The sequence below is a fragment of the Platalea leucorodia genome (genome assembly GCF_965183815.1).
Source record: "Platalea leucorodia genome assembly, chromosome: 6".
NCBI classification, from domain to species: Eukaryota; Metazoa; Chordata; class Aves; order Pelecaniformes; family Threskiornithidae; genus Platalea; species Platalea leucorodia.
In genome coordinates, this window is record NC_138828.1 from 13830721 (window position 1) to 13849162 (window position 18442).

The 18442-nt window shown below is 44.3% G+C and overlaps 1 protein-coding gene across 1 annotated transcript; it reads left to right on the plus strand.

The window, feature by feature from the left end:
- Nucleotides 1–2500: 2500 nt before the first annotated feature.
- RAB33B (RAB33B, member RAS oncogene family) lies at nucleotides 2501–11207 on the plus strand. The gene is made up of 2 exons (XM_082315681.1): nucleotides 2501–2897; nucleotides 8719–11207. Exons 1-2 carry the CDS (start codon nucleotides 2661–2663, stop codon nucleotides 9160–9162), a joined length of 681 nt encoding a protein of 226 aa, XP_082171807.1. The 5' UTR covers nucleotides 2501–2660; the 3' UTR covers nucleotides 9163–11207.
- Nucleotides 11208–18442: the final 7235 nt, after the last annotated feature.

Genomic DNA, 18442 nt, shown 5'->3' on the forward strand with positions numbered 1-18442 from the left:
GGATTTCTCTACTTCTTTAACCATCAGGCTACAGAGATATGCTTGCTCGTGCTCCCCTTCCTCAGCCAAACATATTTTGCATTCTGGCTGCAAAAGGGAGCAATTCTGCAGAAGGGACAGCAAGGACTCAAGGGTGGCACAACCTCCTCGCTTTCCTTTAATCTTACTTTCACAGCAGAACAAAATTACTCCTCTTCTTTGGCAGAATAAATTATTTGACAGCATAAATGAAGGCATCTTGTCCCAGAAGAGGACTACAGGGTGGAGGCACTTCTCTACAGTCTTCCATTTGGTTGGTCCAAGGGAAGGGGAAAGGGGAATAACAAGAACTAAGATCTAAACACTCTCCAGACTGCTGAAATTGACTGTACTAAGCCGCTCCTTCTCGGTGCACAAGGTTTCCATATGGTCTCTCTTTTTTTTACATTACACTGAGGTGAGCACTATAACTAAAGTTGCTCTGAACTCAGGGCATTTTTTTTTTTTACTCTAGCCTATTGTTTTTGTATATAAGCAATGACAGGCTGCTCAAAGCACTATCCTTAACGACATGACAGTTGCTCTACAGGGAGCAATGATCCAAGGACCATTTCTTATTTGTGCAGGCAGAAGCCCCAAAGGGTCGGAAGCACGTGTAACGGGATAAAGAGGAGGACTCTCAATTGCTATTATTAGGTATCTGATCCAAACCTTAGGAATCCTGGCTCAGCTATCAGCTTGCAGGCCAGAGCCACCTAGGGTAACAGTTCTCTCAATTACTGCAATCTACATTTGCTTTTCAGTGTAGGGGTTAAACTCTTTAAAAAAACTTTTGCTGGTGGGCATTGCTCAAACTTGATGTCTACGTGCTACCTCTCTCCTAGGTTGGTGCCCTTGGTGAGTTTATTAACAGATTCTTAAGGCAATGCCGTACTTCCCTTCTTACTGTGAGATATGTCAGTCGCCTTCGGTCCAAGTGGCTCTCTGTCAGGGATGAACTTGCTGCCGCTTCGTTACTGTAAATGATAGCAGAGCGGTCAGGCTGGAGCACAGCAATGGCGCAGGGGTTGGCCAAGACCCGCTGCCCCCTCTCTGCCCCGCAGCACACACGCAGCCTCAACAAGCTGCCCGCCAAGCACACAGGCAGGCTGCCCCGCAGCAACCTTGGGCCTGGGGAACCGTGAGGTCCAGCAGCGCCCGAGCGGCCTGGGCTGCCCGCATCACACCATGTGCCACGAGCCGACGCACAAAATGATCACACAAAGTTTCCCCCACGGTTAAAACCGAACCCCTCGTGACCTCAGCCTTCCTCTTCTTCGGGTAGGAAGCGCAACGCTACAGGCTTGGGGAGGAGAGGCTGGAGAGCTGCCCGACGGAAAAGGACCTGGGGGTGCTGGTCGACAGCATGAGTGTGCTCAGGTGGCCAAGGCGGCCAATGGCATCCTGGCTTGTATCAGGAGTAGTGTGGCCAGCAGGACCAGGGAGGTGATAGTGCCCCTGTACTCGGCACTGGTGAGGCTGCACCTCGAATCCTGTGTTCAGTTTTGGGCCGCTTGCTACAAGAAGGACATGGAGGTGCTGGAGCGTGGCCAGAGGAGGGCAACGAAGCTGGTGAAGGGTCTGGAGCACAAGTCTTATGATGAGGAGCGGCTGAGGGATCTGGGGTTGTTCAGCCTGGAGAAGAGGAGGCTGAGGGGAGACCTTATCCCTCTCTACAACTACCTGAAAGGAAGCTGTAGCGAGGTGGGGGTCGGTCTCTTCTCCCCAGTAACAAGCGATAGGACGAGAGAAAATGGCCTCAAGCTGCGCCAGGGGAGGTTTAGGTTGGATATTGGGAAAAACTTCTTCACCGACAGGGCAGTCAGGCACTGGCACAGGCTGCCCAGGGAAGTGGTTGTGTCCCCATCCCTGGAGGTATTTAAAAGACGGGCAGATGTGGTGCTTAGGGACACGGTTTAGTGCCGGACTCGGCAGCGCTGGGTTAACGGTTGACTCGATGATCTTAAGGGTCTTTTCCAACCTAAACGATTCCATGGTTGTTATTTCGGGCACTCCAGTTAGGCCTCTCGTCCGTCTGTATTCGTCATCAACGCGAACACTTCACACGCCCCCCGGCGGAGACGCTCCCCGGGCACCGGAGGGAAGGGCAGGCCGCTCCCGCTTCCCCCACGGGCGGCCGGCCGGGTGTGCGGGGCCGCCCCGCGTCCCACGCCCGGTGGGTGCCCGAGCCACCGCCACGGAAGAGCCGCCCCCGCTCGCCCGCCGCCCCGAGCAGCGCGGCCCCGCTTCCCGCCCGCCGCCTCAGGGACCGAGCCCCGGCGCGCGGCTCCCCCCGGCGGCCGCCGCCGCCGCCGCTCGCGCCCGCCGACCCCGCGCGGGCCCGGGGATTGGCGGAGAGGGGCGGGCAGCGCCGCGCTCTCGCGAGATCTCCCCGCGCGGCCGCTCCCACCCGGTGGGCGGGACCAGCCGGGGCGGGCCGGGCCGTGACGTGTCGGGGCGCCGCGCTACCGGCGGCGCGCGCTGTGGGCAGTCGTTTCTCCCCCGGGGCGGCGGTTAACGGACGGCGGGGCGCGCGCCCGTCCGCCGCGCGGGAGGGAGGAGCAGGAGGAGGAGGAGGAGAGCGGGGCGGTCGCGGTCGCGTCCCCGGCCCCGAGGCGGTCCGCCCCGGGCCCCCCGGAGCGATGATGGCCGCGGCGGCCGACCTGGAGTCCTCGCTGGAGCTGAGCCTGACGGGCAGCGGCGGGCTGCCCCCCGCCCGCTCCCGCATCTTCAAGATCATCGTCATCGGGGACTCCAACGTGGGGAAGACGTGCCTCACCTACCGCTTCTGCGCCGGCCGCTTCCCCCAGCGCACCGAGGCCACCATCGGCGTGGACTTCCGCGAGCGCGCCGTCACCATCGACGGCGAGCGCATCAAGGTACCGCCGGCGCCGGGACGGGGGCTCGCCGCCCTCCCCGCCCCGCCGCGCTCGGCCCTGCGAGCCCCCGGGCAAGGCCGCCGGCGCTGGGAGCGCTGCCCGCCGCGGCCTGGTGCGGGCCTCCCTCCGCCCTGAGGGCCGCCGCCGGCGGCCCGGCCGCTCTGGGCCTTGCCCGGCCCGGGGGGCAGCCGCCGGGCCCCGACCCAGCTGCTGACAGGAGGGAGCGGCCGGGGCCTGGTGCAGGGCTCCGGCATGGCAGGTGTGGTGCTGCACGGTAGGGTTCCTGGGCTCTCCTGTCACCCTTCCGCACCCCAGCAGTTCCACTGTGTCACATTGCCGGTAGCCTCGGCTGTATCTGCTCCGCAACTTTGTTTAAAACTATTTTGCCTTGCTCCTGTTGGAAATTTAATTACTCTGTAGGTTTCTGTGATGATGAAAAATTCCTACCGTAGGCCAAACCTTTGCGCAGCTTTTGGCAGGTGTTAATCAATAATTTCTCCTTAAAGTGGACTTCTAGGTAGATCTCTTACGTACCAGGCTTTTAGTGTTGGCTGTGCCTGTTACCAGCAGCTTGTTGCCTCCCAGAAATTCTGCTTCTGTGTTTATCAAGGATCACGCTTAATTGGCGTAACCTTCGAGTCCCCAAAGCTATACTTTAAAAATGTCCCGTTAAGAAACTGAGCATTGTTCAGGAGTGAACTGCTGCATCAGCGATAGCAACGATGTGTTACAACTTTCACTTTTTTTTTTTTTTTTTTTTTTTTTAGGATTCTGTTAAGATTGCTGCATGTTTAGGCAAATGTGGTACAGAACTGGACAGTGACAGGTTGGATACCGAGCTTACATTTAACTGTTGTTTTTTACTCTGATGATAGGTTTAGCTAAAGCTTAGTCTTACAAAACTAAATTTGGCAAAAAATTGGATGGGAGGAGAAAAATGCTCTTTTGCCTTCTTTGTACCGTAAAGCAAATTTTAAAAGTATATTAAAAATACCTCATCTGCCCGGTAGATACATAAATGCTAGTGGTGATCCTAACAGTCATTTGCAGATTAGACTACTGGCTGCTTACAAATGCAGTTTGTTTACTAGGAGTAACATGGTTTTAAACGGAATCCTACAGTTTGTTTCTATGAGCAAAGTTTAATAATATGTAGAAAAAGGGAGTAACAGTAGTCTTGGAATTGTACTTTTGCATTTATTATCACCAGGCTTTGTAATTACAGCTTACAGTCATGTAGCTGAAAGCTGTGGTTTTTCCTTGCTTACTTACTGATTAAAGAAATTGCAGAGGGAATATAAGTCCATTTGCTTTCCTTCTCTTGGTTTTTTTTCAACTCATATCCTTCTGTTTAACTGAAAAAGAAAAATGAGTAGGAGTCTTTGTTACTCTTTTTCTTTATAAAACCACTGAACAGCACTGCTTTGGCTGATAGCTGAGATTCTGTACTCTCTGGTCTGTTGCTGTCCATGACAGAGGAGAGAACCCACTGAGGGATATCTTCTTGCCAGCACCATCTTATTGACTGGCATTTTCACCACTTCTGGATTATGCCCAGCCTTTGTTGGAGAGAAGTGAAGCAGAATATAGCCTAATCCACAGTTCTGAGATGCTTCACATATAGGTTATTGTGGCATTTTGTTATATATGTTGTGGTAGGTTGTTTTGCTGCGTTCTTGAGAATATTACCTGTTGAATATATCAGTTCTGGTTGAGGGAGGCGGAGAACTGAAGGAGGCTCTTCTGAGACACGTTGTTTTCTGGGAAGTTCTGTTTCAGCTTTAAAAGGAATAAACTTTATCATTATGGGCAGGACTCTAGCTCTTAGGGGGATGCTCCGTGTCGTCAAGTATGCACTGATTTTTGGGTTTTGCCACCTCCTCTCACTCCTCTTCACCTTTCTTGCTTGTAGCAGTGAGCTCCAGCAGTGCCTGTTGAACCAGGAAAGAGAGAAGCTCAGATGAACCAGGACTCACTTCTGTTCTTGCTGTGCCTTGAAGGGCTTGCTGAGCAGAGGAGTTTTTCCTCTTGCGTTGAAGGAGATTATGAAGTAGTGTCTTCTTTTTCTCTCTTCTCCCTTCCCCCAGCCAGCTGGATGGTCATTCTTGTGCTGCTACAGTACTGAGCATTTCCCTCGCAGCTGGAAAAATGCTGTGTCACTGGCAGGAACACAAGCACAGTTCTTCTTGCCGGGGGTCTCCCACAGAGGAATTGTGTAGAATTCCAAGAGACAAGTGTATTCCTTTATAGCGTGTACAGTAGGCTAACAGCTTCATATGAAACACCGATGCCTAGATGTGATGAATAAATTAAAATTTTCAACAAAGGAATTTTTTGCATTCTAAATTTTCCTCTTCCTAAATTGATCCAAGCATTGAAAATCGAAGAAAACAATGATGATGTCACTCTTTACTGACCTACATTAAAAGAGCAAAGGATGCAAATGAAATTCAAAGAAGTCCAAACATCATGTTCTGTACCTTTGAGCTCTTCAGGTTTTTTTCCCACATCTTGTAAAAGGAGACATAGTTTACCATTTTATCTTTATTAAAGGCCAGTTATGTTTTTACCAGTGTGTTATAAACCATGCATGCTAAGGGAGTCCTTGTTTAGAAAACAACCTTTCTGGATCCACAGAAAGGAGTCAGAAAGTGGGAGGTGATAGCTGAGTCAATTTATTTAAGTACCATTTGTCTTTCCTAGGGAGTCTGACAAAGTGATTCTGTCCAGTTTTATTAGCTGAATTATGCTGTTAAACCAAGTTTTCAAATCACACATTTTAAAGGGCTGTTATAAAAAAATGTGCTCCCTTGAAGATGGATGGTATTGAACTAATAATGAAACAGTAATCTTAATGTTAATTCATCAATGCACATCTACTAAAGAGAACATTTTCAGTGTTGTTTTTCAGTAGAGCAAATATTGGGGGGGGGGGGGGGGCGCAGAAGTGGGATGGTCTCGTCAAGTTTACCTGGTAAGAGGAAAAAACAAACTTCTAAAGTGTGACATTTTCAATCTTGGTGAAGGATTTGCCTCTCAGTGCAAATGATTCCATGCCAAGAATATTAACATTTTAAATTTGAGATAATACCCTTCAAGCTTGAAAGCTGCATGTAAATAAAATTTAGGAGGAACTGTAATTTAACCTTAACTTGGAAGATACGTAAACCTTTGATTTAATTTTCCCTTCTCTACCCAAGGCTGGCAGTACACTTGCGGATCTGTGCTTGACTGAAGCATGACTGATTTCTGCTCTGTGAATGAGGTGGGGAGAGAAGTATAAGCTCACGGCTGCCTGTGAAAATGAGCTCTCTCTTTAAGTTAATTTGATATAGATTCCAAGATTATCTGTAGTGATTCCTTACCATGTTGTCTGAACATAAGGATTACTTCAGTCTGTGCTTCTCTCTTCTCTCTTTAATTTGTCAAATTCCAAATTAATGAAAATTTCCCATGAGTCTCCTGACTTCATAATGTTTTATCAGTACATAGAACTAGAAGTATCTCTCATCTGGGTAGGTGAATGATTCTTACCCAAACTTAGGTGCCTATATTTAATCTGATTGTCTAGGCTCCCTTAACAGACCACGGAGATGCAGTCAATTGTGTTTAGAGCATAATACCACTGGCAAAAAGCGGGTATTTGCTCTAAACTGAGATGGATTGCAACTGACTACTGTTTTCTGCGATCAGAGGCTAGGGTGACTTGCCTTGCTTTTCTTAATAATCTTAATGACCCTTTTAGAAGCAGCACATGGATCTTTGTAAGTCTGTGGATCAGAAGCTGCAGATAACTGGACTAGACTACAGAAGCCAAGCTGTTCTGATCTTCTCATGTAAATTCTCAGTTCCCTGATGAAACCGGTAACTGCCATTTCCACCTGCTCCAAACCGAGTTTTTCTCGAGGATGAGTAACCCGGGTTGAACATAACATTGCAGAAAAAGTCACACCATCCTGAAATATCACTAACTCTTTTTCCTTCACTCTATCACACTAGCGATTCATAACATCCTGTGATTGACTCGTGTATCTGGATCGTCATCTGTTTTAATAATTTCCAAACTGATGAATCCTGCGCTTATAGGAAAAGTCTTTATTATTAGTCACTGTTATCACGACTTTGCATTTGCTTCTGTTCAGTTTCACCCTATTTCTACTGTTCCAGCATTCAAAAACAAAATGTATGTGATACTGTAATCCTCCTCTCTCAGTGATGCATCTTAGCTTCTTGCCATCAGCAAATTTCCCTGGCACTTGGCTTTCCTTTTTTTCATATCAAAGTCATTGGTAAAAATGGTAAACAAGGCAACTTTCAAGACACTTGCAATTTCTAAATAAGTTTTACTGAAACGTTTGGATCAAAGGAATGCATAACTATGGTAATGGGAGAACAATTTCATCAAGGGAAGATATCGGCTGTACCTTTCATGGGAACAGATTGAATTTTAAATTTGCCTTCCTTGTTTACAGAACATTTAATATTCCTTGAATTCTGACTCTGAAGAAAAACTCCCCTTTCATTTCCAGAGAGGAAACGTTTCTTTCTGACATTTCCTGCTCAGAAGTTAAAAGCTGAAGTACTAGTCAGACTGCCTCAGCCGTCAGGGATCAGCTGTACAGGACAGACAGGAACCTAGGACTCAGCTTTGACCCAAGAAATCGAATGTTGTCTTTCCGTGTTAACACCCTCAGGAAGGTGTGTGTGATAGAGCCGCACACTGGTTTATTTCTTACAGCATGCAGTTAACCTAGCATTGTAGGTGAACGGGCTCTGACTGCTATATATCGCAGTCCCACGTCTCCTGGAGAGCAAGTTTGTTAAAAATATCAGTGTGTCCAATAAGTGCACAATTCCGTAGCGTACTCTACGCATCTGAGGGCTCCATGCTTCCATTATACCAGTATGAGAGATGCATTTAAAATTTTTATTAGTTGTTGCTTAAATCTGCTTGTGCTTCAAGGCTTGTTTTCTCTCATTTTAATCTGGACCTGAGAAGTTTGAAAGCATTTCAGTTCTTCTGAATGTTTTTTTATCTGTTACACTGACTAGGCTTCAAACAAATATATTCAGTCTATTTGGGATAGAATGATGCGTACCTGGAAACAATAGTAGCGTGTTAAACTAACAAGAGGTTTATGCTTGTGTTTGTGGGGGTTTTTTTGGTTTTTATTTTTTTGTTCCTTTTATGCATGCTTTGATACTACAAACCACAGTGTGGTCCTAGCTTAGTCATTAAATAAGCTTAAGTTAGAGGTTTGTCACAGGAGGGTTTGATTCCAATAGATAAACTGCAGGGAAAGGTTTCTTTGTCCTGTTTTTGGTGGCGGTGTTATTTGCACATGGTTTGATTTCTTCCTACTTTCATATAGTACCACAATAGGCAGTTAACTTCATGCTAAGAACAAAACTTTGGGGAAGATAACGTTATTATTTTTGGCAATAAAAAACCCATGTCAGCCAAGACTTGTGCTGTGAAATACATGTTGGTCTTTTGAAATAACAGTGCTATTGCCAGGACTTCAGGATTTTTTTTTCAAATCTTACAGAATGCATCCTCCAATAAACTTTCAGAAATTCATATTTGTGCTCAAGTTGCATCATCATTTCTTCCTGGCTTCAATTGTGAGCAGCTTTGAAAGCAAAAGTTTCTGAAACTGTGTAAAAGCAACAGTTTTCTTCAGCACAAACTTTTCAGTATGATTAATTCAGAAGAGTGGATTTCAGTGATCGTGTGACTTCCTTAGCTACAGGTAATTTGTATTAGTTTCCAACATGAGTAATAAAACATTTTTTTCTCTCACTGTCTTTCTCTTTTCAGATCCAGCTATGGGATACGGCAGGCCAAGAGCGCTTCAGAAAGAGCATGGTGCAGCATTATTACCGGAATGTACATGCTGTTGTGTTTGTATACGATATGACAAACATTGCCAGTTTTCACAGTCTGCCATCATGGATAGAGGAATGCAAACAACACCTTCTTGCCAATGATATACCACGGATTCTTGTTGGAAATAAGTGTGACCTGAGGAGTGCTATTCAGGTACCTACGGACTTGGCCCAGAAGTTTGCTGATACTCACAGTATGCCATTATTTGAAACCTCTGCCAAAAACCCCAATGACAATGACCATGTGGAGGCCATATTTATGACACTGGCTCACAAGCTTAAAAGTCACAAGCCACTAATGCTTAGTCAACCCCCAGATCGCAATGAAATACATATAAAGCCTGAACCAAAACCTGCCATGTCCTGCTGGTGTTAAATCATACTATTATCAGCTGTCGCCTTGTCTTGTTTGCAAATGCTTCAAAATTATGATCTTGGCAAAGTTCCAGGTTTTGGTAGCAATTTTAGGGAATCTCTTTGGCACTTTAATGTGGGTTATTTGTTGTTTTTTTTTTTCTGGTGTAGATGTGCCCATCTCATGTTCTTGCACTTTGTAATTGTACTTTCTGAATTACTGAAGTTTCACTATAAATACACGGGAAAGTGAACTTTCAAGTGAAGTTTTGACAAAGCAATTCTACTTGAGCTCTTGCTGCCTGAGGTTGTTTTCATCGCTTGTGGTAAGGTTATACATAGTAAGCCAGTTTACTAACATTTTTGGTTGCTACTTGCATTGGAGTAATGTAGGAGAAAAAGTGTTTTGTGACAGCCAGACAGCTTGATTTTTGGGTCAGTGAGTGGGGAGGTTTTTGGTATATGAAGGAATATTTGGTGATTGCTAGCAAATTGCTAAGCACGTACCTTTTTATTTTAAAAAGAAAAACCAGGGCTGTCAGATAAAGTTTGGGCTGTCAGTGTAGGTGCAAACTGCTAGCTTTTGGCCTGTCATTCCACTGTAAACTTCATCTGTTTCTTCATGGCAATGGTAAGAGAATTGACAAACTTGTCCCTACCTCTAGACAATTATTTGCTACTTAAAACTTCATTGATTTTTCATAATTAGCATGTAAAACTAAACTATGCATTCCTTCTTATGGAAAGTACTGTAGCACAGGATTTGGGGTAAATTTGGGACTATAACTGGTCATAACTTCTCTGACTTTACTGAAACTTCAGTGAGGACTTATTTCTAAAGATGCTGTATTTGAGTTCAGTGTCCCAGGGTAAGTAAAAACACTTAAGTACATAAAAGATTGAGTGAAGTTGGCAAAAGCGTACTGGTTTTCAGAGATAGGGGTTTCGGAGGTTTAGTGATGATGAATGCTTTTTGAAAAAGCTTTTTACAACCAACTTGATATTTTACGGATGGAAATGCTTAGGACACAGTGTTAGGAATATGGGACTTCCTTAAAATACTTATGAATACAAAAAAAATTAGATCTTGAAATATGGAGAAAATCTGCCAAATGCATCATCATCTCTTACAGATTTTTGAGCTAAAATCTGCTTGTGTAACGTCATGGCTGTATGCGGGGCATCCTTGGCATTGCTAATGTGAGTTAGTGGTGGGTCAGATGAGGGAAATTACTCCTCTAGAACCATCTTCTTTTGTGCTCTCATAACGGCAACCATGTTATTTCAGTTCTGTCTGAAGGTCAAGTTTCATAATAAAAATGGTGCTAGGTTGCACGTAATTACATAAAGTGAAATGTAAGCCACAGAATGCAATCTATGACTTCATTCATATGCCATGTCAAACAATGTTTTGTGACTTAGTTTTTAAAGGAATTGAAGTAAAAATGAAGGGTTTTTTTGATTTGTAATGTGTGATGCTGACTGGAAACTAAACGGAAGGGCCAGTTCAGAAGCTGCCACCCTAGTGATCACATTAGAAACAAATTATTGAAACAAGATAACTAATATTATTTAAACTATTACAATTAATAAGATGTAATTCTGTTGCAAGTTATACTGACAAAAGAAAAATGCATTGAGTTTTTTCTGGATTTAGAAAGAGCATTCCATTTGGTCTAATATGATTAAGATGTTTAAAAAGAATCTAAACAAAAGGTAAGACTTTTCCTGTATAAAGCTGCTACAACTGTGACAGTAATTTTGTTTAGGAAACATTTGTAGAAGGGAACTTTCGTATTCGCTCTGAACCTTACATAACTAGAATTTGGTTTACAGTCCTTTCAGAAACAATCAGCTTTTTAACACTAGTGTCCTTAATTATTTTTTAAGAAAAGGATTGATCTTAAATTTATGTGTATACTATTGTAAATAAATACGGTTTACAGTCCTCTTGGACGATTTGTTTTTCACTCATGTCCTTAATCCTTTTTCTCAAAAAGATCCATCTTAACTATTCATATAATAAGTATGTCAGCAAACATTCTTTTTTTTTTTTTTTTTTTTTTTTTTTAATAAAAAAGACAGAATGAAGAGTTCCAAAGTCAGTCAGGTTGGGGGTTGAGGTAAGGAAATTATGTAGCTACAATGTTACTGTTAAATTTGATATCAGACATCTGCCAATCTGTTAAGCTTTATTTGAGTTATTCACAACCTGTAAATAAGGGCCCTCATGTCATTAAAATTGTGTGGAAACAGTGTCTTAAGTATGTAATTTAATCTTCAGCACAAAGCATGTTTTAATGGTTCTGCCCTAAAGGTAACGTGGTCATTAACGCAGGATTCAGTGTGCTTCCTGGCTTTCGGTGGTAATGTTCTGCCCACAAAATTGATGTCAAAAGTACTGAACACTTCGTATATGTATTTTCACTTTACCAAATTGTAAAGTTGGGTTATTTTGTATGTGTTGGGGGGAGGGCAAGACACAATCCCAGAAACCTAATAAACTGGCTTTGCCACAAACTGTTATCAGTTGTTCTCAATAATTATACTAGGCATGATGATATAATTTCTTATGGTAAAATCCATAAAAAAAAACTGTAAGGGAGAAAAAGAGTTTCTAGTTTCTCTATGTGTGGGTGACAATTTTGTGAAAGACTGTCACAATACTTGGACTACTGTCAGTGCTTTCTTGTGATGGCTCTGCGTTGTTTTGGAGCATCTGAAGCACCCACCTGATGATTCAGAGGCATGTTCAGGATTTATTTTAGATTCCAGAAGAATGGGAAGTGATGCAACAGTTATAAAATGAGGAATTACTGACCCTTGAATACATGTCAAGGAGGAGTCTTCTCCGTTACTCTTCTCTTAGTCTCACCTCATGTTCAGAAATAAAAGCTCCTAACCTCACGTCCAGGTGGGACGACATTGTTATCTCAAAAGGCCGTCTTGCATGTTTCCACAGGTGTACACATGCAGATGTGTGCACTCACACGCACACGGAGCAAGGCTTCAATTCCAATTAAGCTGGCTTTTTGGTAAGTATCATAGCCCTTTCCCCACAAAGGAACTCTCAAATCATTTGTGTTATAGACAGTTTCACTACTGTCCTATTTATGCTCCTCTTCTAGTTCCATACTCACTAGCGTATTAAAAACAAAAAGGTAAAACACCTTCTAGAGATTATTAGCATCTTTAAGTGTGATTGCAGTCATCAGTGCTCACACAGGCGGTTAATGCTACTGAACGATGAGAAGAACGTGTCTGTTGACTGTGTATACCTTCTGCTCTTGGACCCTGGGAAGGACCAGAAGGGACCTTGGTAGGCCATCAACAGTGCGATGCAGCTGTGAGCCCTTGTCCTAGATTGACACCAGCTGTTTCATCAAACTGCTTAGGAACGAAGCAACTTTCAACTCAGGAAGGCAAGAGGCTGACAAACTCTAGATGTGTCCTGGTATTCACACATATACTTGCTGCGCATTCGGGTTTTCTTGTTGGGTGGGTTTTTGTTTTTTTTATGTCTCATCTCGTGCCTTCACCATGACACTATAGCTAAGAAGCATCAAAATACATGGGGGTTTTTATGTGTGCTGTAATCTCCTCAAAGCAAAAAATTATGATCCCGTAAAGGGTCTAAAGTACATAGTCATTAAAGAATTTGAAAGCCAGAATAGCTCCAACCATTTTTTTCCAGCTTTATAAACCAATAATTTTAAAAGACAGCTTTCCAGATGCAGTGAGAATAGATGAGGACCCCTAATGAAAGTAATATCTGTCACTTTAATCTTATTTCATCTCTAAAACATGGCTTAATGGTCTAAAAATCAGTTAAACTCCGACTGTGATGAGGAGGAGTCATGTGGGAGTCCATACACGAGCGGAGGGGGAGGCAGCCCTGCCTCCTGCTCCCTCGCTGACCTTTACCGCCTTCATCTCTGACTCACGGAGGGCTTCCCCACCTGGAACCGGCAAAACGGGACAGCAGAAAAAACATCAGTAACTGTGTTCCCTCAAACACCGCCGCGCTGCATCATAAAGACAAAACTGATCAGTGTAACGCTTGCCTGTGGCTTTGATCACTCGCGGGCCAAAAATTGCTGGTTTTGTCTTTGTCGCCCGTAGCACTCGATCATGCGCTGGGAGGGCAGCGCCTCCATTTTGCAGCTGGTCATAGAGCCTTGTTACCTGATTCATCCTGTCTGACGCAGCGTAGTTGTCATTTAAATTGAATCCTGCACTAATATTTTCCCTGACTGATCATCTACTAACTTGCCGCTTTTATAAAATTCATTGGAAAACATATGCCCAGTTCCCTCTTGGTGAATATTTTCACTTCCACCAGACTATATACTTCTAATGGTCTTTTTTTTTGTCAGAGTCCTGCTTTCAAGGCCATTGACCAATGTTCCGTAACGTCTCGATTCCCAGATAAAAAGTAGATCCACACATCTTTTTAAAGCAATAGCAATGTTACTTTTAAAACGTCAGTCTGGTTTTACATGCAAATCAACACAAAACCTACATATAATCTTAAATCTAAAGTTGCAGATAACATTAGAAATGGGCATTATTGTAGGACTCACAAAAACACGCTGTTTTGAGTCCGAGGAGGGTTTTTTTTCTCCCCCCCCATCTGCTGACGCTGGACGCCCGCAGGAGGCCTCTCGCTCCTCCGGCTGCAGGGCGCCGTCAGCCCGGGCCGCGAGGCGACATTGAGCGGGAAAGAACGGCTGCTGCTTTCCAGCGGCGGCCTGGGCCTGGCTGGGCTCGGCACGGCCTCCCCGCTGCAAAACCGGCCTCGCGGAGGCCGACACCTATTGAAGCACTCGCTGAAGGCAGCTCCTTGTAGTTCAGGGCGGTATTTCCAGAGCCCAAAGGAAGGCACGTAAAAGCTGCTAGCCAGCCAGGGACGCTGACTGAGGTGCGTGATCCTGCGCCATATTACCTACATGTACTGTTTTCTGCCATTGCTGAATCACCTCTGGTTAATGAGAACCTTGAATGACAGAATACTTAGCTTATCATTTAAAATGAATGAAAAGCAAATTTCCCAGCAATACCAATGATCATTTCGAGAAACTCATACTCCTCTCCCCGTCCCGCCCTTCTCACCCCTGAAAAACAACCTGGAATTGATGCAATGTGAGCGAGGCCTGGGGACTGATGCATAGTGGTGACCATTGACCAGAGATGTGGCAACTAAGAGCCAGAACGTCACCTAGAGTCTCAGGGTAAGGAGGCTGCGTATCGTACGCGCTGTTTGAGTCTACCTTAGTACCAGCAGAAGCGGTGCAGGCTTGGGCCGCGCTCACCGCCGTGGAAAAGGCTGTTCAGCGCCTCCAGCTATGGCAGCGATAGCAGCTCGGCCTGCCCTCAGCTCGGAAAGCGGCCCAGCAGACAGGCACCCGGCATTTAACAACTGGCATGCTGCACTCCCCCTCTCCCCACCCCTTTTTTTTGTTGTTTTTTTTTGGGTAGCAGAAATTGCAACTCACTTTACTATATCAGGTGTATGCGAGCTGGTATTGCCAGTATCAAACATTCAAAAAGAAGTCGCCTGTTCTCTCTTCCCCAGAATTAATTATAATAAGAAAGGCTTTGAAATAAATGGGCCATTGGGGGGGGTGGGGGGGGGAGAAGGCAAGGGGGTGCCTGTTTTGGATTCCTGTCTGCTTGTATCTTATTTTGAAAGCTGTAGGGTGCACTTGGGTCTTACGGTCTGTGTTGCCATCAAAAGATGGAGTTCAAAACCAGACTTTGCTTACACAGTTAAAAGCAACAACCACCACCCTACCAGAATCTTCAGGCAGTTACTAGCTCCCAGAGAATCAAGGCAAAGCAACTATCTTTGACAACACTGAAGAGCTCAAGGGGCTTCTCTCTTCTTTTATCTGCCCATCATAATCCAGCTTTCTGTACAGTCAATTCACGTCAGGGCCTGGTTTAAAACAACTAACACTCTTTCTTTAGAGCGCTGCAAAGAGCCTGCAGTGCGAGCTGAAAGCAGCAGCCCTGTCTCTGAGAGTAAAAGCAGTACATTAGATAGTCAGATCTTCATTTTGGAAGATAATGGTGGGGTTTTTTCATTCTACTAATACTAATATTTTTCAGTAGGAGGTATACAGAGTGTCAATTTAAAAAAAAAAAAAGATAAGCATTGTAGTTCTAACAGCTTATAAGCTCCTTTTTAAATAGGCTTTCTGTTTCAGATGCCGTCAAACCCCTGAAAAAAACGGAGAAGTGTTGCATAGATATGCCCATAAGCACACAAAATCACAATGACAAAATCACAACAACGTGGAGCCTACGGAGCCTGTGTGATTAGAGCCTGTATTTTTTTCATACACACGTGCACACACACACACACACACACACACAGAGGTATTAAATAAAAGGAAAGAGGCAACTAGTGTGAATGTGAGCATATGAAAAGTAAGAGTCATAAGACCATGATCTTAGCTCAGTACTTCCTTTTTTTGATTATTTTTTACTGTTTGCATTGCCTCTTTGAGAAGGTCACAGGCAGAAAAAAGGCTCTGTTATGAGGCAATGTGGTAAACTCCCTCTTAATGACTATTTTTAGTTATTTATTTTTAAAAACATCATACTGTGCTTCTAAATCACGCGTCGTAAAGCAGAGGCTGTGTTTGAAGACCATTTTTCCTCTCCCGTGGCCAGGTGGGAGGTCTGAGTCTCGGCCGTCACTTTGAGTGCAGACCCCTGGAGCTGGAGAGGCTTTCCTTCAGCTCCCTTGTGTTCCCCCCCCCTGTGTGGCAGCAGGCTAATGTCGGGACATCGGTAATGTGCAGGCTGCTCAATGCACTTTAAACCCCTATCTTCAGCCTTCATTGACGGGGGGGGAAATCAACCAAAGCTTAGTCCTGCCAAGTGAAGCTGGCAGAAGACCTTGCCCTTACGCTCATTCCTATGCATTTGTTTGGGTGGGGTTTTTTTTTTGCTTTTGGCCAGTAAAGCGTGGCTGGCTGTGCTCTCCAGCCCCTGCCCACCCTGGGGACACCCCTAAGCTGATGCCCTCCCCGAGGCTGGGGCAGGCCGGCTCGGCTCCTGGGCCGTTGTAGAAAGGTGGAGGTGCGGGCTGACGTTCTTGACTGCTCGTAAGTAAAAGCCTGGTCACCCCCACGCTCCTCACACCCACCCCTGTGCAGGAAAACAAACGGCTCAGGGGTGCTGCTGTTCTTGTCCTTTGCAGTCCCCCGTCCCCCGGTGCCTTGCTTAGTCCAGGAAGGGCACACAATGAGAAAAAGATTAAACTGACCCTAAAATACATGCAACAGCTTTCCAATTTACTTCAAGATATTTTTAACCCACTCATAAATCAGAGGCAATGAAGGGCTCCTGGCTTCAGCAACTAAAGATTCAGCTGCAGATAAAAAAACATTTGCTAATCAGAGGGGGCTTTCAAGTTCCTGTATGTGATTATTCATCCTCATTACTACCATGAAGTACTAACTTCAATACCGAGCTAATATCTGAGTCACTGTGCTGCTGCTGTTAAAAAGCACAACGTTGGCAGCCCTTGTGATGGGCTTCTAAGGCTTGCAGTAGTTGTGCTTTTCTCAAATTGCGTCTGAAGTGAAATAACTCATTTCAAAAGTATCAGCTTTCATTAAATAGGTATATTTCATTTTATGCATGGTGATAGATAATGATATATAAATATATATAAGATATACATTCTATAGATATAAAATGATGACCCAAAAATATGTATAGTCACCTTTTTTTTTTTTTTTTTTTTTTTTTTGCATCATAAGCATGCATACTCTGGCAACGTAATGCGACACTTTGTGGGGGCCGCGTTGTACACAATTACAAATTTTTGTTATGGCAGTGAGGTGACTGCGTGGTACATGACACTCGTGGGAGTCCAGCGCTAGCAGCTGCTTTAAAGCTCCAGCTCTCGGGCTTTATGGGCAAAGGGCTGTTTGACTTCACCATCCCTGGAAGTATTTAAAAGATGGGTAGATGTGACACTTAGGGACACGGTTTAGTGGTGGACTTGGCAGTGCTGGGTTAACAGTTGGACTTGATGATCTTAAAGGTCTTTTCCAACCTAGACCATTCTGTGATTCCATGTAGCACAGACTTTGGTCAATTAGAGTTGCTAGGCTGTCTACCCAAGGCAAAATAAGAGACACAGAAGAGACTCCTTTGAGATAAGGTTAGGGCAAAGAACTTGGCAAATCCTAAATCAGGCTCATGGTTAGTGGGTGGGGGGAAAGGGCTTAACAATATTTGCATGTCCTGTTTCAGTATAAACACTATATATACAGCAACTAATAATGATTTAAAAAAACGTGATGAGTGTATTTAAAAACATGCAGTGGATGGAAGTCAGAAGATGAAACATGAAATATAAACCAAAGTAATTTTTTTTTTAATTAAGACGACATATAAATGTCATGGCAATTAAAGAGAACGTACATATTTCTGGTAGTACTGAAGCTACAACTATAGTTACAGCTTTAACTAACAAAAAAAAAAAGGCATTACTGCAACAGCTCTGAAGGTGCAGGTGAAGCTATGTAGTTTTATAGTGTGTTTCAGTTAGATTGACCTGAAGAGGTGCAGGACACAGCAGTTGCTGTCTTTACAGAAAAGCTGCTAGGGAAGGCTGGGAAATGCTGTTTGCTTTGCTGGGCTTTCCCTCCTCAAGTTAACAGTTAAGTCCAAGGACTTTCCCCCATACTTACATGATGGAGAATCACAGAATCATAGAAAATATCAAGTAGGAAGGGACCCATAAGGATCAAGAAATCACGCAGACTGGCTCCAAAAAGTATATGCCATGCTCCAGTTATATTAGGTGTGTTTTCTGCTGACTATAAAAAAAAAGAAAAGAAAACCTTTCTCCTTTCAGCTGCAGGCCAATACCCCTTTCTGTTTTCAGAACATATCTGTATTTTGATCAATTACTACTCCTCCTGTCCTTTCCCAGCTCTTTGAAGGCTCTTCAGTATCCTGCTTTTACCTAGCGGCTGGCAGTACGCTTCCGTGGATCGCAGGTTGCTGGATGAAAAGGAAGCAGCCAGGGAGCCTGATGCAAGAAACTGTGGCACCAGAGCCACGGAGACTGAGCAAAGGCTTTGGGGAGAAACTCTTGATTTATCAAGCCAGGTAATTTTTCTGCTGTAACTAGTACCCTTGTGGAGTAAATGGCTTATATATTTTCTTTAATGAGCAGGAACTATGTATTCTTGGAGTCACTCCCCACACAAAATATTTTAGGCCAGTTCATCTACCTATAGTTAAGTTTGACTTAAATTTCTAAGTACTTCATG

Bases quoted from the DNA above. Each gene is read 5' to 3' on its own strand.
- RAB33B (XM_082315681.1), top strand. From the start codon at position 2,661: ATGATGGCCGCGGCGGCCGACCTGGAGTCCTCGCTGGAGCTGAGCCTG. The intron at 2,898-8,718 runs GTACCGCCGGCG...TTCTCTTTTCAG, and splicing joins TCGACGGCGAGCGCATCAAG to ATCCAGCTATGGGATACGGC.